General features: G+C 48.0%; 1 protein-coding gene across 1 annotated transcript; it reads left to right on the top strand.

The window, feature by feature from the left end:
- Positions 1-10,375: 10,375 nt before the first annotated feature.
- METTL2A (methyltransferase 2A, tRNA N3-cytidine) lies at positions 10,376-21,605 on the top strand (the record flags this gene model as incomplete). The annotated part of the gene is made up of 9 exons (XM_080633337.1): positions 10,376-10,455; positions 11,995-12,086; positions 15,699-16,060; positions 17,395-17,444; positions 17,908-17,968; positions 18,928-19,067; positions 19,789-19,895; positions 20,075-20,140; positions 21,454-21,605. 9 exons carry the CDS (start codon positions 10,376-10,378, stop codon positions 21,603-21,605), a joined length of 1,110 nt encoding a protein of 369 aa, XP_080489463.1.
- Positions 21,606-23,562: the final 1,957 nt, after the last annotated feature.

Below are 23,562 nucleotides of genomic sequence, written 5' to 3' on the forward strand. Positions count from 1 at the left end.
ACTGAACCAGGTCCTTTCCATGGGGTGCATCCAGGCTGATCCTGCTCAGGGCTATGGGTAGGATGTTGTCCCCATCCCCGTGCCACCCTGTGCCCCAGATATCCCACTGTGCCCCATCACACCCTATCCCAGCTTGCTGGTGGTGCAGAGCTGAGCCTCGGAATGTTGTTGGTACTACCAGGTGCTCTGTGACATCAGGCAGAACGCAGGGTGCTGCGGGGAAACACAACAGGGTTGAAGTTCCTGTTACAACAGGGCTGGGTTGAGAAGGGGATGGATTCCAGCAAGCCACCAGATTCCCATGAGCCTGTAGCCACTGAGGCCCTGCCACAGCCATCACAAGATAGCTTAACAGAAATTCAGGATAGTCAGGATGAATCTGTGTGCTCAGAAGTCCTGTCAGGCCCCACGCCGGCTGATGTCCATAATCATGGGAAGATCTCCAGCGGGACTTCCAAATGCAGCAAGAATTCCTCACTGAGCAAGATATCCGTATCCAGCAGGACCTCCACATCCAGCAGGACCTCTACGTGAGTGAGCGGGTGCCTCCTTGGATGGAGGGAGCCCACATTTGCCTGTGTTTCAGTCTCCTTATGTTCCCTGCTTGTCCGAAAGGCAGAAAAGCTGCAGGGCTTAAGGGGAGGGTGATGGAAAATGTTGTCAATGTTGCAGAGACACTGGGCAATGGTGCTTGCTGTTGATGGCTGAGAGTTATCCACCTAGGCGGGTGACACACAGGAAGAATGTGCCAGAGGAACACAAGGCAACGCAGGTGAGGGTGGGCAGCACTGGGCCCCACACACATCCACATGAGCTCTTTTGGAAGCATGTCCACACCCCGAAACTATGTGCCCATCACTCACACACACAGCCCTCACCCCCAGGGATGCAGCTGGGTCATGCCAGGGGCTGTATGTCTGTATATTATCCCGGGAAGCACAGACAAGGATTTGGTCTAGAGACGGATCTGGCCGCTGCTCAGCATCCTGATGTGGCCCAGCTTGGGCTGGACTCCTGCACAGGAGCTGGGGACCCTCCAGAGGCCCCACAGATAGAGGCCTATGGGTCCTTCTCATCCCCCTCCCTTGGCTCAGCCTATGCTCAGGCAGTGTTTGATGGTACGGGTGTACCTGCCCCCAGACCCCCTCTTCCTTCAACCTGTTACCAACTGAATGGCCGCTATGGAACAAGAAGAACAAGAAGAAACAGAAGACACCGAGTGAAAGCCAGAACCAGCTGCAGCAGAAAGTCTCAGTGGTCAGCAATACCAAGGGGAGCATCTCCCATACATCACAGCCCAGAGCCCCCAGCATCCCTAGGACAGCTGTCACAACCCAGGACAGGTAACAAAGGGACCATCTTAGGTTGAACCAGTCCCACCCCTGAGGCTCTCTCAGGGTGAGCTGGGTCCCCAAGGCGGAGGGAGATCTCACACTTGCCTCTTGTCTGCTACCTTAGTAAGAAGAAAATGTCCAGTGTGAGCATGAGGCAGTACAGTGAGGTGGGAGGAAAGCAGGATGAGGCCGTGCTGGAGCCAGAAGGTAACTCTGCTCCTCCCCGTCCATTTCAACTGTGTTTGCTCCTCTGAAATCCTTTGTCCCAGCTCAATGGTGGTGGAGAAACCAGAGTGATGCCATGTGTGCAGTTCAGGCTGAAGAGCCCCATTTCCCATTGAGCTGTGGGATGAGGCAAGACCCCTGTTCAGCTCAAGTTCACTGCCCCTTGATGCCAGTGAGCAGGGCTGCTTGCAAGACCATGAAGACCAGCTCCTGGAGTGGCTTTATCCCAGAAAACCAGGGCTGTGTCACTGTTGGGCAGCATAAAGAAGTATGAGCAACCAGAGGTGCCTCCTGGGGTAGGTGGTGAAGGCAGTGCTTGCTCTCAGCTACATTTGCAAGCAGCAATAGCTCCAACCCTGCTGAACCTGCACATTTTGGGCCGCGTTGAGGCTGTTGGTGTTAGGGACCACTAGATGGTGATGTCTGCACGGGCTTGGGCACCCTTCTGTGCTGTTTTCTGATCATCTCTCACTGGGGATGGAGATCCCGAGGGGAAATTTCCCCCATGGAGGTTTCCAACTAGTGAGGACAGCCCTCAACCCACCCCACAGACACAGCTCTTGCAGCAGCACTTAGGGCCAGGGTTCCTTTTGATCCCACTTTTACTTTTGAAAGCACTGAGGTGCCTCCTCTTCTTGGAGCCCATTAACACATCAACTCCTCCTATAAAGTGATCTCTGGTAATAAATCCAGGAGCGAGCAAAGTGCTTCCTGCTGCAGCGAGGTGATTTAAGGTGTCTTCTATCCCCTTCACAAGCCAGAACTGTGTTTTCCAGGCCTCGAGGAAACTTTCTGAAATGAAACATATCTCCCCACTGGGTCTAGGGAAGTGGAACAGCGTTGGGGAGGTGAAGCCTCAGCTACTGCCAGAGGAAATCCATTCACCAGACCAGGATCAGCTACCCTCAAAGGAAACCCACTTACCAGGCCAGGATCAACAGGAGGCAGTGGAGGATGTGGCAGTGGATGGTGAGTGTATCGACACCTCGGGATTGTTCAGGATCTGGAGCATCTGCTGGGCACGAGGAGTAAGACTTGAGGACCAAGAAGAGAAAGAGCTGGAATTAAAAACCAAAAATGCTGACATTTCCCAGGACACAAAACCACAGGATAATTGAGGTTGGAAGGGACTTCAAGAGGTCTCAAGTCCAAAGCTGGGTCAGCTGTGAGATGAAACTGGGTTGCCCTGGGATTTATCCTTTATAGGACTTCCAGGGCTGTAAAGGAGTCAGGGTTAGCCTGGGATGACAGTGTCATGCTCTGGGGAAAGCCTGGCACTGAAAGACAAAAAGGCCCTGATTTGGGAAGCAGTTTTGGGGTGAGATTCTCTAAAATCACCAAATCCTGTGTGGATATGAGATGTCTCAGTCTTATAAACTGCCCTCTTGGTGAGACATTCAAAGCTGCAGCCCTGCAGACTCTTGTATTTTGGGCTCCCCTTCCTCAAACCCACTTTCTCCACTGACTAAGCCTCATCTTCCCAGATATCCCAGGGGACATAGCTGACATCCATGCTGCAGATTCCAAGGCAGGCATCACAGAGGTCCCCTCAGCCAGCGAGGAGCTGCTGGAAGTCCTAGAACACACCACAGCTGGGGATCACCATTTCCCTGCCTTGCTCCCTGCTCCTACGTGGTCCCTACAGCCAGCATTCCAGCACCAGGAGCACAGGAAGGCTGCTGGGGATGGGCTACACCATGCACTCAGAGCTTAAATCCTCTCCCTTTCTCCCCTCCCTGTAGTCTTGTGTTGAGTTTTGGCTTTGCTTTATTTGGCACATAGCAGGATTTGTGTCTTGGCAAGACAGAAATTCCACCCCTCAGCGTATCAAAGAAGGGGGCTGTGCTTAGAGCCTGCACATGTGGTGCAGCATGGAGGGAGGTGATGGGTGATGAATGGCCATGGAAAGGGAATTTAATCCTTCTTGGCCTCAGCATCCCACCCTGCCTGAGGGGAGGGAGTTTCACTGCATTATTGTGGCTACAGTCCTTTAGATCCTATGAGGGAAAGGGTAGGTGAAAGGCAAAGGAGCCTCTATAATTATTAATAACCATTTTTGCCAAGTGTCTCTGTGCCAGGATGCAGAGGAGCTTTCCAACCTTTTCTTGTTACAGAGGGGACGGACACTGAGGAGAATCTGAGCTCTGACCTGGCCACGGTGGTGAACTACTTCATCTCAGAGCCAGAGGACTTGCTGTGTCTTGCTGCTGTGGATGATGCCTCTCTGGCTGCCCTTTCACTGTCATTGTCAGAGCCTGACCTCTTCATGGAGAACCAGGCCTTGGTGCTGGCAAAATGCCCTACTCCACCCAAATATTCCCCAGACCCTACCTTAGAGTACACAGATGACAGCGAGGACATCGAGTCCATCCTGGAATCCATCCCCAGCAAGGTCCTGACCAGCACTGAGAAGCTAGAAAACTCAGGACACATGGGAGGTAAGGGCAGGTCTTTTTCCTTGGAAGAAACTTAGAAATCTCTGGAAGCAGATGAGCTAAAAGCCTTGTGCATGCCTGTACTGGTGCTTCTCAGATGACAAGGACATGATGTTAACACAGAAGCTACACAAGGCAACCGATTCCCTTAAAAGGAATCTTGAGTGCTGTTTTTCTTCCTTTCCTTAGAAGGAAAACAACACTCAGAGGGGCTTTTCTGTTTTCCTAGAGGACAAAGTTGCTGCCATCAGTGAGGGCTCCATCCTGTCCATCCCAGAGATCCATCCAGACCCAAAGGAGCTGAAAAAGGCAAAAGTGAATGGTGAGTACATCGTAAAAACACTGGTGGCAAGGAGCCCCTGGAGGCCTCCAAACCAGCCTTCCATGTGGAGCCAATTCTTGCTTCATGTCCACCAGCCAGAGCAGGTGCTGGATTAGAAGATGAAGAACAGTATCTGTAACAGAGAGCTTGGTGTGATGTTAATCCCCTCCTGTGACTAGTCAGCCTTTGGCTACCATGAGCAGAGGATAGGGAACGCTGGGAGGGCACATGATTTCCATTGCTGAACAGCCTGCTGCCCATGAACATGAAGAGACAGTGAGTTAATGCTGCAGTAGCACAAAACAGGGAGAGGTGTCATCACAGGGTCCTTCCAGCTCTCCTGGTGATAGCTACAGCTGAGAGTCCTGCCTGATAGGAAGCCTGTGAGACTCCCTTTATTTGCCTTTCCACATCCAGAAAGAGCTGCTTCTCTCATCTGGACTTCCAAAACCAGTGCCATGACAAAGCCTGTGCCAATGAAGAGTGTGGTAAAACCTCTCCCAGAGAAGCCAGTGTGGTGAGCATGAAGGGGGAAACTGGGTGTTTGGAAATGCTGCTGTCCCCTGTCTGTTCTGTGATCATGTGCAGGGGTCCTGCCTTCACCCACATCTCTACAGTGCTGTGGGTGTTGGCATTATCAGTCTAGAGAAGAAATGCGGAGGCATGGTGCTGGATTGGGCCAGGCTTCGGAGCACCAGCCCTAACAAGGGCTGTGGGTCACAAAGCTTGGCTCATCCACTGTTGCATTGTGGTCAAGGGAGATTTCCAGGGCCATTACCTCCTGGCTGAGGTTCCTGCTTCCCCACACACACCAGGGTGGCCACAGCTGCCCTCTGTCAAAGCTGGCCTGGACTGGGGAAGCCAGCAGAGATCCCGTTATCATTTCTGTGCAGCCTTGAGCTGCCACACAAGTGTTTCACTCTCATCACTGGGAGCATGGAGCTGGGTGGTGAGCTCTTCTCTGGCAGTGCTTCCAGCACTGTCTGGCCCTTTGGGCTGGGAGAAGGACTGGCACCTGCATTGCTTCCTCCAGCTCCATCAGCAGGACCTGTTGTCTCCCACATGTCTCTCAGTTATCAATCTGTCCACCTTTCTTTATGCCTCTGTGTGTGTGGCAGGGACCTCTCACGTACCCCTCAGCAGAGAACTGAGTGCAAAGCAGCAAAGAACATGACAAGGAAACAACAGAAAGGTAATGTCCCTTTGCTATAGACTTCCCCCCTGGAAGGCCTGTTGCCAACACGGCCAGGAGTGGTTTGACCTTCAGCTTGGCCCTGCAGCATTGCATGATCTTCCTGAGACAATAACCACAGTACAAAAAGGAAGGGACAATTCCCTGTGCTAAGGATTTGGGGTCCCAGTGACTGAAGGAACCATCAATACCTTTTTTGACAGAGCTAGAAAGAAACCAACCACCTCACCCAGTGCCTCAGGTTAAATACAGGCTCACCTTTCCCCTCCCCAAATTCCCCAATTCTCCCTCAGCAGCTGTTTAGAGGCTGATGCTTTGCCACTGGCCATAAGAAACAACCCGCCTCAATCCCAGTCCCAAATCGCCAGTGGTTATAGTTCATGGTTTCCAGACAAACACAGGCAGTGCCTCCCTCTGGCCCATTTAATCCACTGTCCTCTGTCCTCTCAGCATCCTCTGATGCTTTCAACTTATTCCCCACAGACTCAGGTGGCAATATTAAACCTCACAGTCTGGAGGTGACCACTAAGCAGCTGGGGATTAGCTTAGAATCATAGACTGGTTTGTGTTGGAAGGGATTTTAAAGCTCATCCAGTTCCAACCCCTGCCATGGGCAGGGACACCTTCCACTAGAGCAGCTTGCTCCAAGCCCCGTCCAACCTGGCCTTGATTTCCATAAAGACACAAACAAAACTCCCTTAAAAAAGCCCTTTAGCTTAACCAGTCAAGAGGTGTACAATGAACTGGTGTGTGCAGATGCTGAGGAGGCGTGCAGCAGGCCACACGTTACTCTTGTGGGTTGTTCCAAGTCGATTTCTGAGTATGCAAACTAATCCTCCTCCATGTGCCCTCCCATTGCGCAGGGCAATATTGTGCCCAGATGTTTGCTATACTTGGGCTGCTGCATTTTAGTATTTACCAGGGATTAGCTATCATGGCTACACGTTGCACTGTGGGACCTCTTTATGCATGCTGATGCAGAAGAATCCACAACCCAGCTACAAGTGGAAAGCTTGAACAGCTTTTTCCCTACTCTTAGATTCTAGTAGCAAATCTTTTTGTGGCACCAGCTCTGAGCTGCTCGCCCCAGCATTGCATTACAGCAAAACCCTGCCCTGCTAACAGATGCCACTTGCCTGCAGGAGACAGACCACTGGATTTCTCTGGCTCCCTGGACACTGCTACTGACAAGATGTGTTTCACCCAGACAGCACGTAAGAGACATCCTGCTCCACCAAAAGCCTCCTTTATTCAGAAATATCTGAATTTACCTGATTCTTAAGACAGTTGGCATTTACTGAGCAGCTGGGACCCAAAGAAACTAAGGGTGTTCTACTCAGGCAAGACAGCAATAGTTCAACGGGCCATGACAGGCCAGCTCAGGGTTAGCTCTGCCCCCATGGCTTGCAGCCTCAGGGACAGGGGCAGGAATCCAGCATTCAGTCCAGATGTTCCTGGCTGCAAGAGCAGAGGCCAAACTCTTCTCTCACAGGATGGGACACAGAAGGAGCAGACCTCACCTTCTTTAGCTAATCATAAGCTTGAGGGAATTGTCCTACCTGCTAGATACCTAACCAGTACTCAGCAGACAATGCAGATGGATCCCCATGGCATAACTTGTCCAGACTTCCCTGGGAGCTGCTGTGGTCTCGGCTCCTTTTGAGCTCTGTGAAGGTTAAGACAAGGCTCAGTCATGGTTCTGACCACTCTCTTCCTCTCCAGCATCTTGGAAAAATCACTCAAGCAGCTTCAGTTCTGCCAGTGACAGAGGAATGCTCTTCTTAGAAGTCTTCTTGAAGCTGGTGGAGTTGGCAGCTCTGCCCCAGAAAACTCTCTCTGACATTATCAGGTGAGCTCTCTTAGCTCTATGAGATAGATGAGGGAGATCCCCACTTTACTGAGAGATTTGTGCCTTATAAAACAAGAGAGAGACTGGATCTCCAGAAATGTTTTGTATCTACTTGGACATGCATAGCTCAGGCACCTGTTCTACAAAGACACTGTTGTAAATGCCACCATAAACTGTGTCTATCACACAGTTTAATATCCTTTGCAGTTTAAAATATCCTCACATGAACCTGGTCTTCCCAGATATGCAGGTGCACAGCAGCCAGTGCTGAGTGAGGCCTTGGGCTGTGTTTCATGGGACAACGACGCCCTCTTTTGTCTTCTAGTCACTACCAGCGGAAGCTTAGGGACCAGAAAAACTGGATGGGTGATGATGCCTTCAAATGTGACACGAAGAAGATTTGGAAAGAAGTGGTTTACCCTACTACATCTTCCTTTGCAAGCACTGCTCGTGACTCAGCAGGGAACAAAAAGAAGGCAGCAGCTCACACAAAGAGCCACAAAGGTATGGCTTGACACTATCACTCCCACTGTCCAAAAGGGAAGTCACTGGATCTATGAGGGTGACAACTCAAGTGAGGCATTTGCCACAGCTTCTCAGCTCCCTCCTGGCACGCGGCCTTCTCCCCAAGTGCTTCTGGTATTGGGTTCAGCCAAGCTCAGGGTCAGCCCTGCATTAGCAAACCTTTCCCAAGGTAATTTCAAAGAGGATCACGGAAAACGGAGCTGGAGCAAAGCTTGGGAGTTCATTCAGCTCAAAACCCTCCCAGGGCAAGAAGCCAACTCAAACAGTTGTAGTGGGTTCTGCCAGAGGCTCATCAGGGGGAAAGCGTCACCTTCTAGAGTGTCTGCAAACAGCCTATTACAAAGCGTGTAGCAGTGGGTGAGTTCTGGGTCACCCCAACATCTAGAGGCACCTCTGTGCCATGGATTGCTGCAGACTAAGCACTCAACACTGTAGCCAAGGGACTGGTGCCTGTGTGGATCCATGCCTGCTAGCGCTGGGCATGCTGATGGTAGCTGCTGTGACTTGTGGTTCAGAGGAGTGAGGAACTCAGGACTCACCGAGTCCTTCCCCAGTGAGAAGAGGAAACCAAGAGGCAGCCAGCTGTTGGCTGCACAGTCACTGACTGATTCCTATTTCCCTTTGTCCCCACTCAGGCAGCCCTTACGCTCAGGTCCCCATCATCCCACGTCTTAAACAAGATGCAGCAATACTGAGGAAGCCAAGAAAGAGCTTGCAGAAGGCAGCAAAGAAGAAAAACACACAATCCACATTGCTTGACACCCGCTGCTTCTGTGAGAGAAAACGGATGCAGAAGGTGAGAGACAAATGATGCTTTAGATGTGTTACAGCACAGCAGGAGGTGCAGGACAGGGCTGAAAAGCTTGCTTTCATTCAGGCAGCTGCTCTCAGGCCTTCTGCTCCCTGCAGGAAGTAGAGATGCTCCTTCAATGCCAGCACTGAGTGGCTAAATACATCACATTACCTGAGAGCAGATAGCCCAGCCAGGACATGCGTCCTGGTGTTGAACACTGAGGGCAGATGTTACACATTGTAGTATGGGGAGTGCAATTAGAGAAGAACTAAGAGTGACTGGTCACTCATGTAACCTATACATTAACTGGCTGGTGAATGCTTTAACTAGAAATGGGTATTATTGAGCAATTGTGCCCTAAGCGCAAAGAAAAATGAAACCAGAAACATAATAAAAGCTTACTTGTTTATTACTGTTAATAGTCAGCATGAATTGGTTATAAGCCAGCTTGTGCCCAGGCAGCCAAGAGGCCACCAGCATCCTGGCCTGTACCAGCACCAGTGTGGCAGCAGGGCCAGGGCAGGGATTGTGTCCCTGCGCTGGGCACTGGTGAGGCTGCACCTCAAATCCTGTGTTCAGCTCTGGGCCCCTCACTGCAAGAGAGACATTGAGGGGCTGGAGCAGGGCCAGAGAAGGGAACAGAGCTGGTGCAGGGCCTGGAGCACAGTGTGATGGGGAAGGGCTGAGGGACCTGGGGGGTTCAGTCTGGAGAAGAGAAGGCTCAGGGGGGACCTGATCGCTCCCTACAACTGCCTGAGAGGAGGATGGAGCCAGGAGGGGCTGGGCTCTGCTCCCAAGGAACAAGGGATGGGACAAGAGGAACCGGCCTCAAGCTGCACCAGGGCAGGTTTAGATGGAGCTGAGGAACAATTCCTGCCCCAGAGGGTGCTCAGGCATTGGAACAGGCTGCCCAGGGCAGGGCTGCAGGCACCGTCCCTGCAAGGGTTCACACCCTGTGGAGACGAGGCCTCAGTGCCATGGGTTAGGGGTGGCCTCGGCAGTGCTGAGGAATGGCTGGGCTGAATGAGCTTAAAAGGTGTTTTCCAACATGGTTGATTCCATGATTCTATTACTTGCCAGCACCACCTCACAACACATCACTGAGGTGCTCTTTCGCACATATACACGTGGTGCGTGTCCCCACATGGGCAGAGCTGTCTGATTTCCCCACCATGATCCTCTGCCTGATTCCCACTTCCCTCCCTCCCTCCCCTCAGAAGGCGCAGGCAGCCAGGCGGCCTCGGCAGAGCCCAGCCCTCTTCCAGCACAGCAGCCTGCTGAAGCTCTGGCACAACATCAGCGAGGACCACACCGACAGCCGGCTCTTCCACCACACCACATGCACCTGCTCGTCCCTGTGGAACGCCGGACACGACCCGGAGGCAGGCACTGACTTCTGTGGGTTCTGTTACCTCAGCGCCCGGCAGCGGCGGGCGAAGCAGCGAGCAGCCATTGAAGCCAAGCTACGATCGTGGCTGGATGACAGCACCAGAGGCCTGTGAATACCGGATAACAGCAGCTTGAGCCCCGGTGTGTGAAACGCGAAATAAAAGCAAGGAAAAACAGCTTTATCGCCTCTCCCCGCCCCACACAGCGGTGCCGCCATCGCTGAGGTACCGGCTTCCCCTTCCCGCCACCGCCCGCCCGCCCCAGTCCTCTCTCGGGTCGGCGCTTCCCGTTCCGGTGACGCTCGTCCCGTCATGGCGGCGCCCAGGGAGCGGCAGCGCTTCGGGAGGCGCTTCCTCACCGACCCCGCCCGCCTCTTCCAGCACAACGCCTGGTGAGGGCGGCCAACGCCTCGACCCGCTCCGGAGCCCCGGCCCCTGTGCGGGGAGACCCGGGGCGGTGCTGCTCGAGGCGGCGGGGGGGAGCGCGGTAGGCGGGGGAGGGCTCGTTCTCGCCTGTGGTCTGTGGTGAGGCGCCATGGAGCGGGGGTCTTGGCAGCCGCGGACACCGGAGCAAGCCCGGGGGGCTGTGGGTGCGGGCAGGCGGTGAGGGGAGGCAGGGCCGGGCGTTAGGTGCGGGAAGGCCCTGGTGCTCATTCTCGTGGGGTCCTGAGCCTTCCTCTGCCCCTTCCAAAGCAGTTGGGATGGTTCAGGCTGCCTTGAGGTTTCAGGAGAATGGGTTGGTTTGTAGCAATTGCTTCATTGCTATAGTTAATAAAGGTTAAACTGTCTGCTTTCAGAAATCTCTGAACCCTTCTCCATCTATTAGTGACTAAGGTATAAATTGTATAATGATCATGGCACCCATCTGCTTCTGGAACAGTGTGAGATCATGCTAAGTGTTAGCTTGGAATGGGAGGCTTCCTTTGGACAAAGCTGGTTTCAGATATGTTAAACACCCGAATTTCCTGGGAACTGCAGGTGTTTTGCATTTTGGACGGACATACCTCCACTTTTGGTCTCTGGCTGCCATTCCTTGTTAACAGTTGGGTATGTTTAATGTGTAATAAAGGGAGTATGTGCATGTATCAGCTTGTCATTCATTTTGGAACTCCATTCTACCAAAGATAGGTTGCAAAAGCATATCCTCCATGCTAACTTCCTGCAGAAACTCCTAGTAATCTAGTTTTTCCACACACTTGACACTTAAGTCTTAGTTTTATGAGTTAATATCAAAACACTAATTCCTCCTGAGGCCAGAATAGTGCTTCTTGGTCTTTGTGTTCTGCTTTTCATTCACTTGTTTTAATGAAGAAAGGTCAAGTGAATCACTTTAATGACTCCACAACTGTGCATGCACATTCAAGTTATTAATGCTTCTTAATGCTTTAAAGCTTCCTGCATATTTTTCTCATAATTGGATTTAAGAGAACACTTTGCCTTCCAAATAACCATGCTGCCTTTTTTGGTTTAATTTCAGAAAAGGTACTTTTCTAAGGCAGATGGTCTGATTTGGTGACCCACATGAGTGAAAACACACAAGCACCTGCCTGTCCATCACCTGCATAGGAACAAGTGCCTTTCACCCTGTGAGGATGGCAGTTCCTCTCTAAGGAGGCCTGTTTGTGCTGAGTGCCCTCCTGGGTTTACAGTAAGGGTTTATTTCCTCTCAACTTGGCGGAGCATCAAATAGGGAACAGGATTAGGGGACAGATTGGGTGTCTCTTGGGATCCCTCCCAGTTACATTGTTTGTAATGTTATGAGTGCAGTTCATTCAGAACTGTGCTGATGGCTGTCGTACTGCTGCTGAGCTGGAGTTAGAGACTGCGGAAGAGCTCTGAGCTGTTTGGAAGGTTGTCTGGACCTTTCTCTTTTCTCTCTGTCTTTGCCCTATGATTCTCAGCTGAGTAGTTCATCTTATTTTTCACAACAGGGATAATGTGGAATGGTCAGAAGAGCAGGAAGCGAGTGCCAGGAGTAAAGTTCAAGAGAACAGCTCACAGCTATTGCCACAAGATAAACAAGGTACTTTTGGGCAGCCTTCTAATGCTGAGTCTTAACTTGTGCATACAAGAGTGGAACTGTGGCCAGAGCTACATATGCATCATCATTTATTCCTCCCTTCCCCCCTCTCCCACATCATTCAAAATACATTACCTAGTTGTTGATAATGAAAAATGGAGGAGGAGAAATCTTTCTGTTCTTAATTTACCTCTCTGTGATTCCTCTGCCTTCTCCAGCAACTCATCCTACTGGAGCAGAAATGGTCTTAGTTTGGAGGAGTCATCTTGGATTGAGCTTCTTTGTTCATGCTGTGTATGTTTAAATACTTATTAGTGCTCCTTGTCAACAAGCTTCTTTTGCTGTAGTGCTGTTGCCTCTGCTTACTTTTGCTCTCTAAAGCTTAACTTCTAACAGTCTTCTGTTACTTGCATGCTGTGAAGCTATCTGATAAGAGCCCAGTTTTTCTCTTAAGAAGGTCTAATAAAATAGTGTCCATATCTCTACCAAGTGAGTAACAGCATGATAATGGTTAAATGAGAAGTGAAGAATAATTATTTTATCATGATGGAAGCGTTTATCATCAGAGAGGCAAAAGAAGAGATTGCAGAGGTTTAATTCCCTCAGCCTTGGCTTAAAGGGTATTTATATACCCAAAATGCAATGCTTACCTGAATCTGAGTTAAGCTAAAGGTGCACAGCTCTATAGTCAAGTAATACGGCTGAAGCTGTTCAATTAATATTGAAGCTGTTCTCGTTAATAATGCATCTTTCCTCCACACCTCTTAGATATCATCCAGTCCCTTAAATGAAGGTGAAATGGCTTCCTGTTCTTTGGTATGATAAGAGACTTGTTTGATGGTGATCATGTTACATCCTGCTGAGCTCTAGGATGGATCTGTTCCTTTTGTTCAAATTAAATGGAGTGTGTCATCTGTAAGGCGATGCTGAACACTACTGGAGCTATTGAGACACTTCCCATATAGTTTCCAGTTGTGTTCACAATAGCAAATTTAATTATACCAAAGAGCAACCCTTCTAATTTCTTGGATTCACAGAAGTATCCAGCAGTTTCTATTGTGATGCCCATTGTGTTGAGTTCATTTTAAAATCTGGTTAACATTAAAGGATGCTGTCTGTCATGCTTTGAGAACCTATATGCAGCTATGAAATTGTGGAGCAATTTGCTGTTAGAGCAGTTTGTCAGGTCTTCATGATGTATTTCCCAGACTGAACAATGGAGGCCAGTCAAATTTTGATGGTTGCTATTCAGTGGGAAGCGTGTGGAGACAATGGGATGGCTGAAACGTAGGGAAGCCAGCCCAGCCAACTGTGCCTGAAGGGTCTAGTACTTTGAGAATCACTAGTGTCCAAGCAGGAGAACAAAGGCAAGCTATTGGTCATTATGGCTGTATTATTCTGTGGACTTCTTGGGGCTGTCAGAATTTGTTCTGAAGAAGGAGAGAAGTTCTGTGGGGTATGTTGAAGATGTGTCTTCTGGCTGGGAACAAAGAAAGAAGTGGAAGAGTTTCTTGGTTTCCTTTTGAGGCTCCATAATTACCCCCCCATACAATTCAGGGGGTCTCTGGTTCTCTTCCTGTCTTTTGTGAACAGTTACTTTTGTTTGCCCTTCTTCTGCAATGTGAAAGGGTGAGTATGGGCTTGGCTTTGGGGGTGTCCTTACAAAGACGAGCAGCAAAGTCAGGAGTCCTTATCAGATAGGTCTCTGGAGGAATCTGGCTCGCACGCCGATATCCCCACAAGCTAATACCACAAAAAGGATTTTGAAGCAAGAATTCTGTGAACTTTTCTGGCATAAGTTGTACAGGAAAGTCAGTCTGAAAAATGAACGTGGTCATTTATTTTGCTTTAAATCTGTTTCTTGCATGATCTTGCATTCATATTGTTACCGATCCTTTATTCCAGTGCTTTGAAAACACTAGGCTATGAGGTAAAGGAGCTTTAAATAAAGCTTCCACACATGTGGGTTGCAGTATAACAGCTCTTCAATAGTATAACATCCACCAGAATTCCACAGTAATTTGACACAGGAAGAGCACAATGTCTTGTTCTGTGTTAGACTGTGGCGAAAATGTGGCTAATCCAAAATGGCTGGGCTGGAATTTTGTGCCAGCACCTCAGGTAAGCACCCCATTGCAGTCAGGCTGTCATGGGATTGTTGGGGACCAGCCTTGCATACCCCTCCTAGTACACGGAAGAAGTGACAGTTCAGGAAGGAGTGTGCCAGGGGATGAATCAGTAACTCTCCTTCCTCTGCCATTAGCAGTCACTGAATTCTCCTATGCAGATAGTAAACTGACTTGACCCTGCTTACTTGGAGCTATGGTGAGATCATAACACAAGCTTACTGCTGTAGTCCAGTATCAGACAGTCTTTCAGCTTGGGGTTTAAGGACAAGGCTTCTTAAAAGGAGAAAATTGTGGTAGTTGAGATAGAGATTGTTTTTATGTATAGCTCTTTGTGCTTCAGGGATAGATCCTACTAAAAATATACACATGACTGACTTCTGAGTTTTCGTAAAGCCATTTTTATCTGTATTTGGCTGAGGCTATGTATTTTTTCCAGGCATTCTTGGTTCATCTCAGTATCTCCTTTCATGTATCTTCTAAACACTTGTATGCTTTTCAGAAAGACAAAGAAAACTGCAGTTCAGATACTAGTGCTGCTTTTTCTCTTAACCCTACCCTTCATAGATGTTGGATCCATTCTCACGTACAGTTGTCATCTCTAATTGAGGGAGAACCATTTGTGTCCAGTAACGCACTTGTTGCTGTGCAAAGATGGCTGAGGAGTTGCATGCAATTGAAATGCACTTGGGATGTAAAGCACAGGATGCTGGAATTAGCTCTTCTGAGAGACAGATAACTCATCACATTGATGACAATTCAGGAAGCCAGTTGGATTTATAACTTCCCTTGGCAAATATAGTTCCCTAGAACTGTCCTTCATCTGAAATCTGTGAAGGTGTGTGGAAATAATTCACTGGATGACTTGAATTTCATTAGATCATGGCTTTGTAAGTGTTCTTCCAGCTTTCTGAAATACTCATCTTGCTCCAGGAGTGTGTCCACTTGCTGTGAAATGATAATGCTGGCTGCTAAAGTTAATTCTTACCATCTGCAGTCTGTCCTCCTTAGCTCTTCACTATTACTTTAATGGCAGTGGTCACTTTTGTTGATCCTCCTCTTTTGTTTTCTTTTCATAAGTGTGTGATGCTCTGACATGTACAGAACTATGGAAAGCAAAGTGCTGCAGGCTGGGCTCTAGCAGTATCCAAGTTAGTGTTAGAGATGGAAGTAAAACCTGGATTTCTTCATTCCAGTGTCCTTCAAAGAGGCCTTTTCTGTAGCTCCCTTTAAATCCTGCCAGAAGACAGACACTTTCCTCTTCTGCCTCTTTTCCGTATTTTAGTCCTAACAAAGTGACGGGGAGGATGCAGGCTGAGTGTTGATGTGAGCTGGCAGCATTTAAATAAAGGTGATTTTCAATCCGTGACCTTACCTATTAAAGCAGATTGCTGAATAGATGGCTGCAGTGATCATTCACTGTCTGAACTGATTAAACTCTGAGACCTTCTGATTTGACTGCTGGTGATGTTTTTGTTTGTGTTCACAGAGGAATATGAGGTGAATGCTAAGAGGTACTGGGATGACTTTTATAAAATCCATGAAAATGGCTTCTTCAAGGACAGGCACTGGCTCTTCACTGAATTCCCTGAGCTGGCACCTAACAGGAACCCATGTCAAAATGGGGATTCTCTGCATGAATTTAGTAACAAGGAAGAATGCAGCAGCAAAGAGCTGGGAAGCTGTGCAAATGGACATTGTTCCTTGGAAACCAGGGCAGAGAATGAGTTAAACCTGATAAAAAGCACACCTAAGATCTGCACAGAGGAGCTGGCTACGCAGAAGTATAGTGAGCTGAATGAAGGTGATGGGGATTACCCAGGATCATCTGCATCTTACCGTATATTAGAGGTAATAGCTGTAAAACAGAATATACATGGAATAGTCCCATGTGTCAGTGTGACAGGGACTGTCACATGTATCATTGGCAGACAGCAAGTGAATAGGATGATTGCCCTAAGTCAGTAAACTGCGGGAAATAGAAGGCAGCTTAGAACTGAATTAAACCATTAAATCTGTTGGGATTCTCTTGGTTCAGACTGTGAATTGGCAGAGCACAAGGGCCGTAAGAAGTTTGAGAGTTTAAAAGACAAACTGACTATCAGATGCTGAAACATGCATGTGAAAGTCACCTTTTGAAGAAGCTGATTCTTGTCTGTATAAAGCTTTTCCCTTGTCATTTATGTTTTACGTGTTTGCGCTGACTCTTGTCACACCTTGGGGGGTGTGAAACAAAACAATGAATCCAGGAATGTAAAGTTGCTGTTTGCTTTGCTCCTTATGGCCCTTGTAGTAATGGGGAATCTCACATACAGGCTTTGTCCCAGAAAAGTCTGTAGGACTTGTAATATTAGACTCCTGACAGCTACTGACAACCTTTTGCTCTGTCACCTCTAGTTTGTTCACTGGGGATACCACTGGTTTTGTCGAATGCTTCACCTTCTATATAAGTTACGCCCACCCAGGGAGAGTCAATATGAATTGTCCTTCAGGTTTATTTAATCTGTGGCTTTAAGACTCCCTCAGACTTTGATATGGTCATTGTGGCTTTCCTGTCTCATCTGAATACTTCAGTAACATTTGTCACTGCAAGCCATCCGTGGTGTTTTCAGCTCAGTCTATTTCCATTTTACTGATTCCTTAAACATACAGAGGCCAATTCCTCAAACCCTTCTCTTCAAATGGGAACAAGTAGAAGGAATAATAAGGCAGAATCAGTGTAGGCCTAGTCGGAACTTGAGGCAGAGCCATCTAGTGAAGGAAACTCTGAAACAGCAGGTTGTAATTGTAGGAAAGCAAAGTTCTCTCTGCATTGCTCTGATTTTCTATGGAAGTGAATGCAACTAATCCATGGCTTTTGCCAGTGCTTCAGTGACTCATACTGGCTGTGATGGCTGGGATTCCAGCAATAACAGTTTTCAAAGGAGTAACAATATATAGCTTGTTAGTGAGATCCATACGAGAACCGGCTTAGTGGTTTCCCACAAATGCTTATACATAAACCTGCTCCTCAGAGCTGAACATACTCAGATCTTGCAGGGAGATTTGCAAATGGTCACTGCTGTGCTCAGCTGTTACTCATGAGTTGCTCCTTGGTCCATGGCTGCAGGGGGATGATTTGGAAATAGCTGCATGGGAGATGCTGAAGAAGTGATTTTCACTCGGTGTACATCTGCTTTGTGCAGGTTGGCTGTGGGGCTGGAAACACAGTCTTCCCAATTCTACAAACCAACAAGTAAGTAGTTCTCAGTAGGTTTTTACCTGCATGATGCACCAGCCTCCTAAAAACAACCGGCAAAGTGCTGCATGTGTTCTTAGTTTAGACAGTCTCAAAAGCAAGTGGTACCTTTGCCATCTGCAACTTCAGATGACTTTGGTTTGACCTTGGAAATATTTGGTCTTAGCATGCAACCCACAAAACATAATGCAAGTTTATATGTCTCATTCTGAAAGCATTTTCACACAGGCTTTAGTGCCTGTTCTGGAAGGAAAAGTAAGCTGTGAGCTCCATATGAGAATAGCTGGGGCATAAAGGAGTGACTTGATCCACCAGATTTTGCACAAGACATTATTAACAGAGATAGACTAAAGCCCAGGATTTCTGGCTCCCAATTCTGTACTCTGTGTATTTGAGACATTTCTTAATCCCTGTGCAGCACCGTTATATAAATGATGATCATTTATTTTCTTTCTTTCAGTGATCCAGGCCTATTTGTGTATTGCTGTGATTTTTCTACTACAGCTGTGGATCTTGTCCAGGTAAAGTCAGTGGTGACTTAAGCAGGTAGGAGGTACATGGTGCCAATTGCACATGAACACAGATATATCACAGCTATGTAGCTGTGTTGGCAGCTTGGTTTTCTTTAGCTAGCCCTGATGCTGACCCTTGCTCTTGTAATAAGGCAGATGAGCCATCAAGGATTGCAGAAATGAGGGAAGTTGAAGCTCTCAGAATGTCACACTGGCAGCAGACAGCTCAGCCAGATTTTCTTTCCCCAGTGGTTGACAGCTTTTTTAGCTGAGTAACTGCTCAACCTTGAAAACAGTCAGGCTATTTTCTAACAGGAACTGAAGCTGGTTTTGGTTTGTGTGTGTGCTGCTGGCACTGCAGTCCTGGGAATGTGGTTTGGGTGCTTCTGCACAGACAGCTGCAGAGGGATACTGTTATCTGGGGAGCAGGAGGCTGGAATTTAGTCAAAGGACAAAGATTTCAGGTCAGAACAGAACTGAGAACATAGGAAGTATCAAGTGTAATCAGTCATTTTATGAGAGGAGATGAGATGAGATGGGAAGCACAGCAGCAGAGGCAGCGTGCCATTTCATCCTCTTAAGGTGACACAAGCACTGTTTATAGAAGCTACTGCAATCTGTAGCAGCAGCTTTAGAAAAATACACAACTTCAGGCAGCCAGGTTTGATTTTGGTGTATAGGGAGTAGCTTGCTTGTATTTGAAGTGAATATTGATTTCAGAGACACTCTTGCTTTTGTATAGGTGACTAGTTTAATAGTGTAAATCTCCCACTTTTTACCACTATTAATGGAAAATCTGACCTTATAATAATCCCTCAGTCCAGTACTGGGGTTTTGGCAGTGCTGATTGCCTGACTTGTTACAAGTCCAAAGCTCTTTGTAAATCTCCCGTGAATACTCCCACGTCCAGATAACACTGAGATCAAGGTCTGCTGCTAATGCTCTTATTTCTCTCTTCTTAAATACAGAACAATGCAGAATATGATTCTTCTCGCTGCTTTGCGTTCGTCCATGACCTGTGCAATGACCAAAGTCCTTTCCCAATGCCAGACAAGAGTCTTGACGTTGTTATTCTTATCTTTGTCCTCTCAGCGATTCTCCCAGAGAAGTAAGTTGGAATAATTCCTTCTGGCTGCAGAAGATAATGCATATAGAAGTTGAGCTGTTTAACAGTAGCTCCCCTCATAGCAAGGAAAAGTTCTGGTCCAGTTTTCCATTAAGCCTTTGAAAATGGCATTTGCAGGTGCTTTCAGTTGTAACAACTCTTGGTGCAGGATAGGTGTGATTTGAAAGTGGGAAATGGCTATAGTACACTTGCTCCCCACTTCTGAACCCCAGCCACACTGAGTACTCAGCACCCATTTGTGGAATATATGCTGCTACATTTTAAGGCTCAAAGGCTGCATTGATTTCTCAGATGGGAGGTGGTGAGAAGGGAGGGGACAGGTTCAGAAGTGCTGTGATTTTGGTGTGACTGTTACAACCTACTGCTTTTTGTTCCCTTTGATTTCATTTTGCAGCATTTTTCTTCGTGTTCACTCCTTGTTTTCCAGAAACCAGTGGAAATCCTTTTGTAATCAGTAAGAGAGAGCACTTAATCCTTGCTGTGGCAGGCTAAGTTATCATTGGAGAGAAAAACCAAGCAGAATCAGGGAGTGTCAGAAATAAGGCAGCCAAATAAAATCAACTCACCTAAGTCTGAGAGAGCTCAGAGCTGGCTTTTGGCTGCTCTTTGTATGAAGTTGAAGCACGTAGAACTTTATACTTGGTGGAAAGTACAAGCATCATTTTGCAGACTGTTGGCTACTTCTACTTTGTTCTTTCCTCAGGATGCAAGGCATTGTTAACAGACTGAGTTGCCTTCTGAAACCAGGAGGGATGATTTTGTTGCGAGATTATGGCCGTTACGACCTGGCCCAGCTTCGGTTTAAGAAAGGTATTTTCTTGTCCCCTGAGTAGTCTTGCCACATCACTACGAGATGCTGCTGCTCTGGAGTAGGGTCTACCCCGTGTAGAAGACACACAGTGTGTGCTGGGAAAAGTGCCTCTTGTTGAATGGCAGTTGTTGATATTTAAATGATAGCTGGTAACTGTTTAAATCCCTCTTCCCCTTAGGTCAGTGTCTGTCTGATAACTTCTATGTGAGAGGTGATGGCACCAGAGTCTACTTCTTCACACAAGGTAGGAGGCCATAAAACATCCCTCTGACTCTCCTCACCTCTTTCTGTCCCTGTGCCCTCAGGTTTTGCCACTAGCTCTTTACACCCTGTCTTTCTTGGAGCAGTGGGGAATGTTCAAGTGTCTCTCGATTGCACAGGGACCTGGGCTTGTCACTTGCTAATGTGAATATGATGTGGTGAATTCCATAGGGGAAAATCCTTCTAGAGAAAGACTAACGTGTTTGCTACACTGGGAGGGGTGGGATTGGAGGAGCTCTCCTTGAATCTTGTGAGATGGACATCACTTGGAGGCACTTCTCTTAGCTTCAGTATCCTCCTATGAGGAAATAAGTAGGACATAGTTGAGCACTGAGGCAGCCTCTCCAGTTCTGCTGCTTCTTGGTGTTCAGCAGGGTTGTGTTCTCCCTGCTTATCACCAGTAGTGCCTCCAGTCACTCTGCCCCTCTGCATGGTCATTTTTAGAACAGGGACACAACTGCAACAGACTCTTCCCTTCCCCAGTGCACAAGTCTGGTGTTTAATGCGTGTTTGGCAGACGCTTCACGATGGCAAGCATCTGATAAAAGAGCACAAGCTGGGACCTGCTACCCTTTTCTACAGAAACTCCATACAAATCACGTGCTCCCAGCCTGCAGTTGAACAAGCTCTCTGCTGCTCAGCAGGACTTGCTCTGGCTTTGCCCACAGCCAGGGTGCTGGGGCACCATGATCCTTATTTGCTTGGTCAGGAATACCTGCCAGTGTAAGTGCTGCCAGCCTCGAGGGCTCTTAGTGCTTTGATTGGGCCCCAGCAGGGTGTGGTTTCTGTAAGGATTTTATTCCTAAACTTAACCTTAATGAATCCCATTCCCCTCCAGCCTCTCCAGCACACATCTCATTGCCACCATTTAAAAGCGTAGGGCTGATCCCATTCTTTGCTCTTGCAGACTCTGAAATTCCCCTGGAGAGAGTGGGGAGGGGAGAAGGAATGGATCTGTCCCTAGTCGCCAGAAGATGCTCCCTTAATCAGTTACTAGAGGCAATACCCATGTCTGAAACTGCTGCTGTTTCTCTTTGTCAAGTCTGTGTGATACTAGTTGTCCTCCAAATACTTATTCCCTGCCTTGCTAGAAGGTAACTGAAAGGAAACTAGAGAAACTGTGATCTTAATCCCCCCATAGTAGATGAGTTAAATCCTGTGTGATCTTTACATTTCCCTGCCAGAGTGAGACAGTGAGTTTCCTCTGGTTCATCTTTCAACACAGTTTAGCCCTCACTATGAGCAGGCATTAGTTAGATGAAAGCTCAATGTCCTCCATCTCCTCTCTGCTTCCAGATGAATTGGATGAGCTCTTCACAAGAGCTGGGCTGGAGAAAATCCAGAACCTGGTTGACCGGCGGCTGCAAGTGAACCGAGGGAAACAGATGACCATGTATCGAGTATGGATCCAGTGCAAATACCTCAAGCCTGCTGCCCCTCAACCGTGAGGACACGTGGCATGCTGCTTAGGTTGGAGCCTCTTCATGGCCACGTGCAGGGTCTCCTCCTGGTGAGATGTGGTTTTATGGAGTTCAGCACACACAAGACCTCAGTGCCTTTTCCAGTGCCTAGCATCACTTCCAGGGAGTGGAAGGATGGATGCTTTAACAGGAGATCAAGCAGTGCCATAGATGTCTTGATGCTGGTCTGAGTTTTTAACTTCTTTATGGTTTTAACAACTTCAGGAATGGTTGTGCTGTCTTACAGCAGCTGAGCAAGTTGAGTAGTGAGTCACTCTTACTCTGGATTTCCACATGAAACAGAAGGAGAGCTTTGACCTTACCTCTGTGTTGTGTACTCTTGTCTTGGGAACAAAAACCATACAAATGGTAAATCTCCCTGCAACTGCTCATGAGGCCTAACAGGAATCCCTTACCCAGCTTATCTCATGCAGCTCTCTTCTGCTCATTCAGGTTTGTGCAAATCCACAAGTTAAAAATGCCTCGATTGAGGGCAGGAGCTGAGACCATGCTGGTTTCTCTGTGCCCTCCTCCTCCTGGATGCCTCATGGTGTGCACACAACCTGTGGAGAAAACAGATGATGCTGCCTTGCTGTCACTGCCCTCAAGGGTGTTCATATAGGGAGCTAGCACACTATAGCACGGGTGCCACAACCATATATAAGGCAGGGTCAGGTGTTTGAAGGGGGCTGATGCCAGTTTTGGGGCACCTCTGGAGTATCACAAGCAGCTCATGGGAGCAGGGTTTCCCTGGAATTCCCTGCTTTTTCTGCTTGAACAGTGAGAAACTGTTCTTGCTGGTTACAGCTCCAGATCACAAACTGCATTGCCCTATCGTGGTGGTGTGCTAAACCCAAGCAGACAGGACACCTATCTTGGATAAGAAGTCTGAAGTGTGTCTCCCACTCTTGATTCATTTCTTAGAGAAAGCCAACACTGTGGCTTTCTGAAGGTATTCCCCCGCCTTTGACAGCAAATATCTTTTATCACAGCTTGTTTTCTTTTGTTGTTTTTAGGGTGTGGTACAACAGGCATTAGAATAAAGTTTGTGGTAATGGTTTTCAGTGCTGGTTTGATTAATACAAATCAGGCTTCCCCAGAAACTCACATGCTTCTGCACGCCCGATCTGAAGGATTTGGGCCACCGTTAGGTAACTACAGTTTTGCTCTCTTGTGTTATTCTCATCTCCCAGGAAGGGAAAGCCTTGGCTGGTATCTGCTCCCTTCTTTTAGATAGTGAAGCACCAAAGTGTGTTGTTTGTGTGCCGCTGGCTGAAGAGCAGTTTGTGCTGTACAGAGTGTGTATGGTTTGTTAGCTAGACACTTGTATTTGTAGCTTACAGTTGCATAAGAATAACTGTCAACTCTAGAGACATAGGTTATGAAATAACTGCTGTCTTCAAACAGAGGAGAAAGGGTAAAAAGGTGAGGAAATGCCATTGCTATCTTCGGAGAGTCAGCAGGAGTCTGGAGAGTCAAAGCAGAAGCACCCTGATGTGTTAAAGGGGTTGTAGCAATACTCTCTGCTAGGCATGTGGCAGCATGAGAGGTTCACAACTTCCATGTTGATGGGTCACCCTGCACATGTTAGTGTGTGTGCTGCTTCTGGGTTTGGACACTTCAGCCCTCGCTGTGGAAAGGTGACCCAGCAAATCCATCCACACCACAGAGGCAGGCTGCAGAGCTGGGGTGGGAATAGAAATGCACCACTGCTCTTTTTAATATATCTAGCTCTTCAATAATGTTGGAAGAGAATCAACCAAATAACTGGGAAGAGCATTCCTGTTCAGCTTTTTCATTGTATTTTCTAAAGAGACTTTGCAGTGGCTGAAATGGAGATAAGGATTCTTTCTGTATAGGCACATTTGGTTTCTGCCAGGCACAAGCCTGACCCAACCCAGAAGCTGTGCAGTCGCTGCTGTGTTTTCATGCTAAACCTGCAAAG

Source organism: Psittacula echo (assembly GCF_963264785.1).
Source record: "Psittacula echo genome assembly, chromosome: 23".
In the NCBI taxonomy this organism is placed as follows: Eukaryota; Metazoa; Chordata; class Aves; order Psittaciformes; family Psittacidae; genus Psittacula; species Psittacula echo.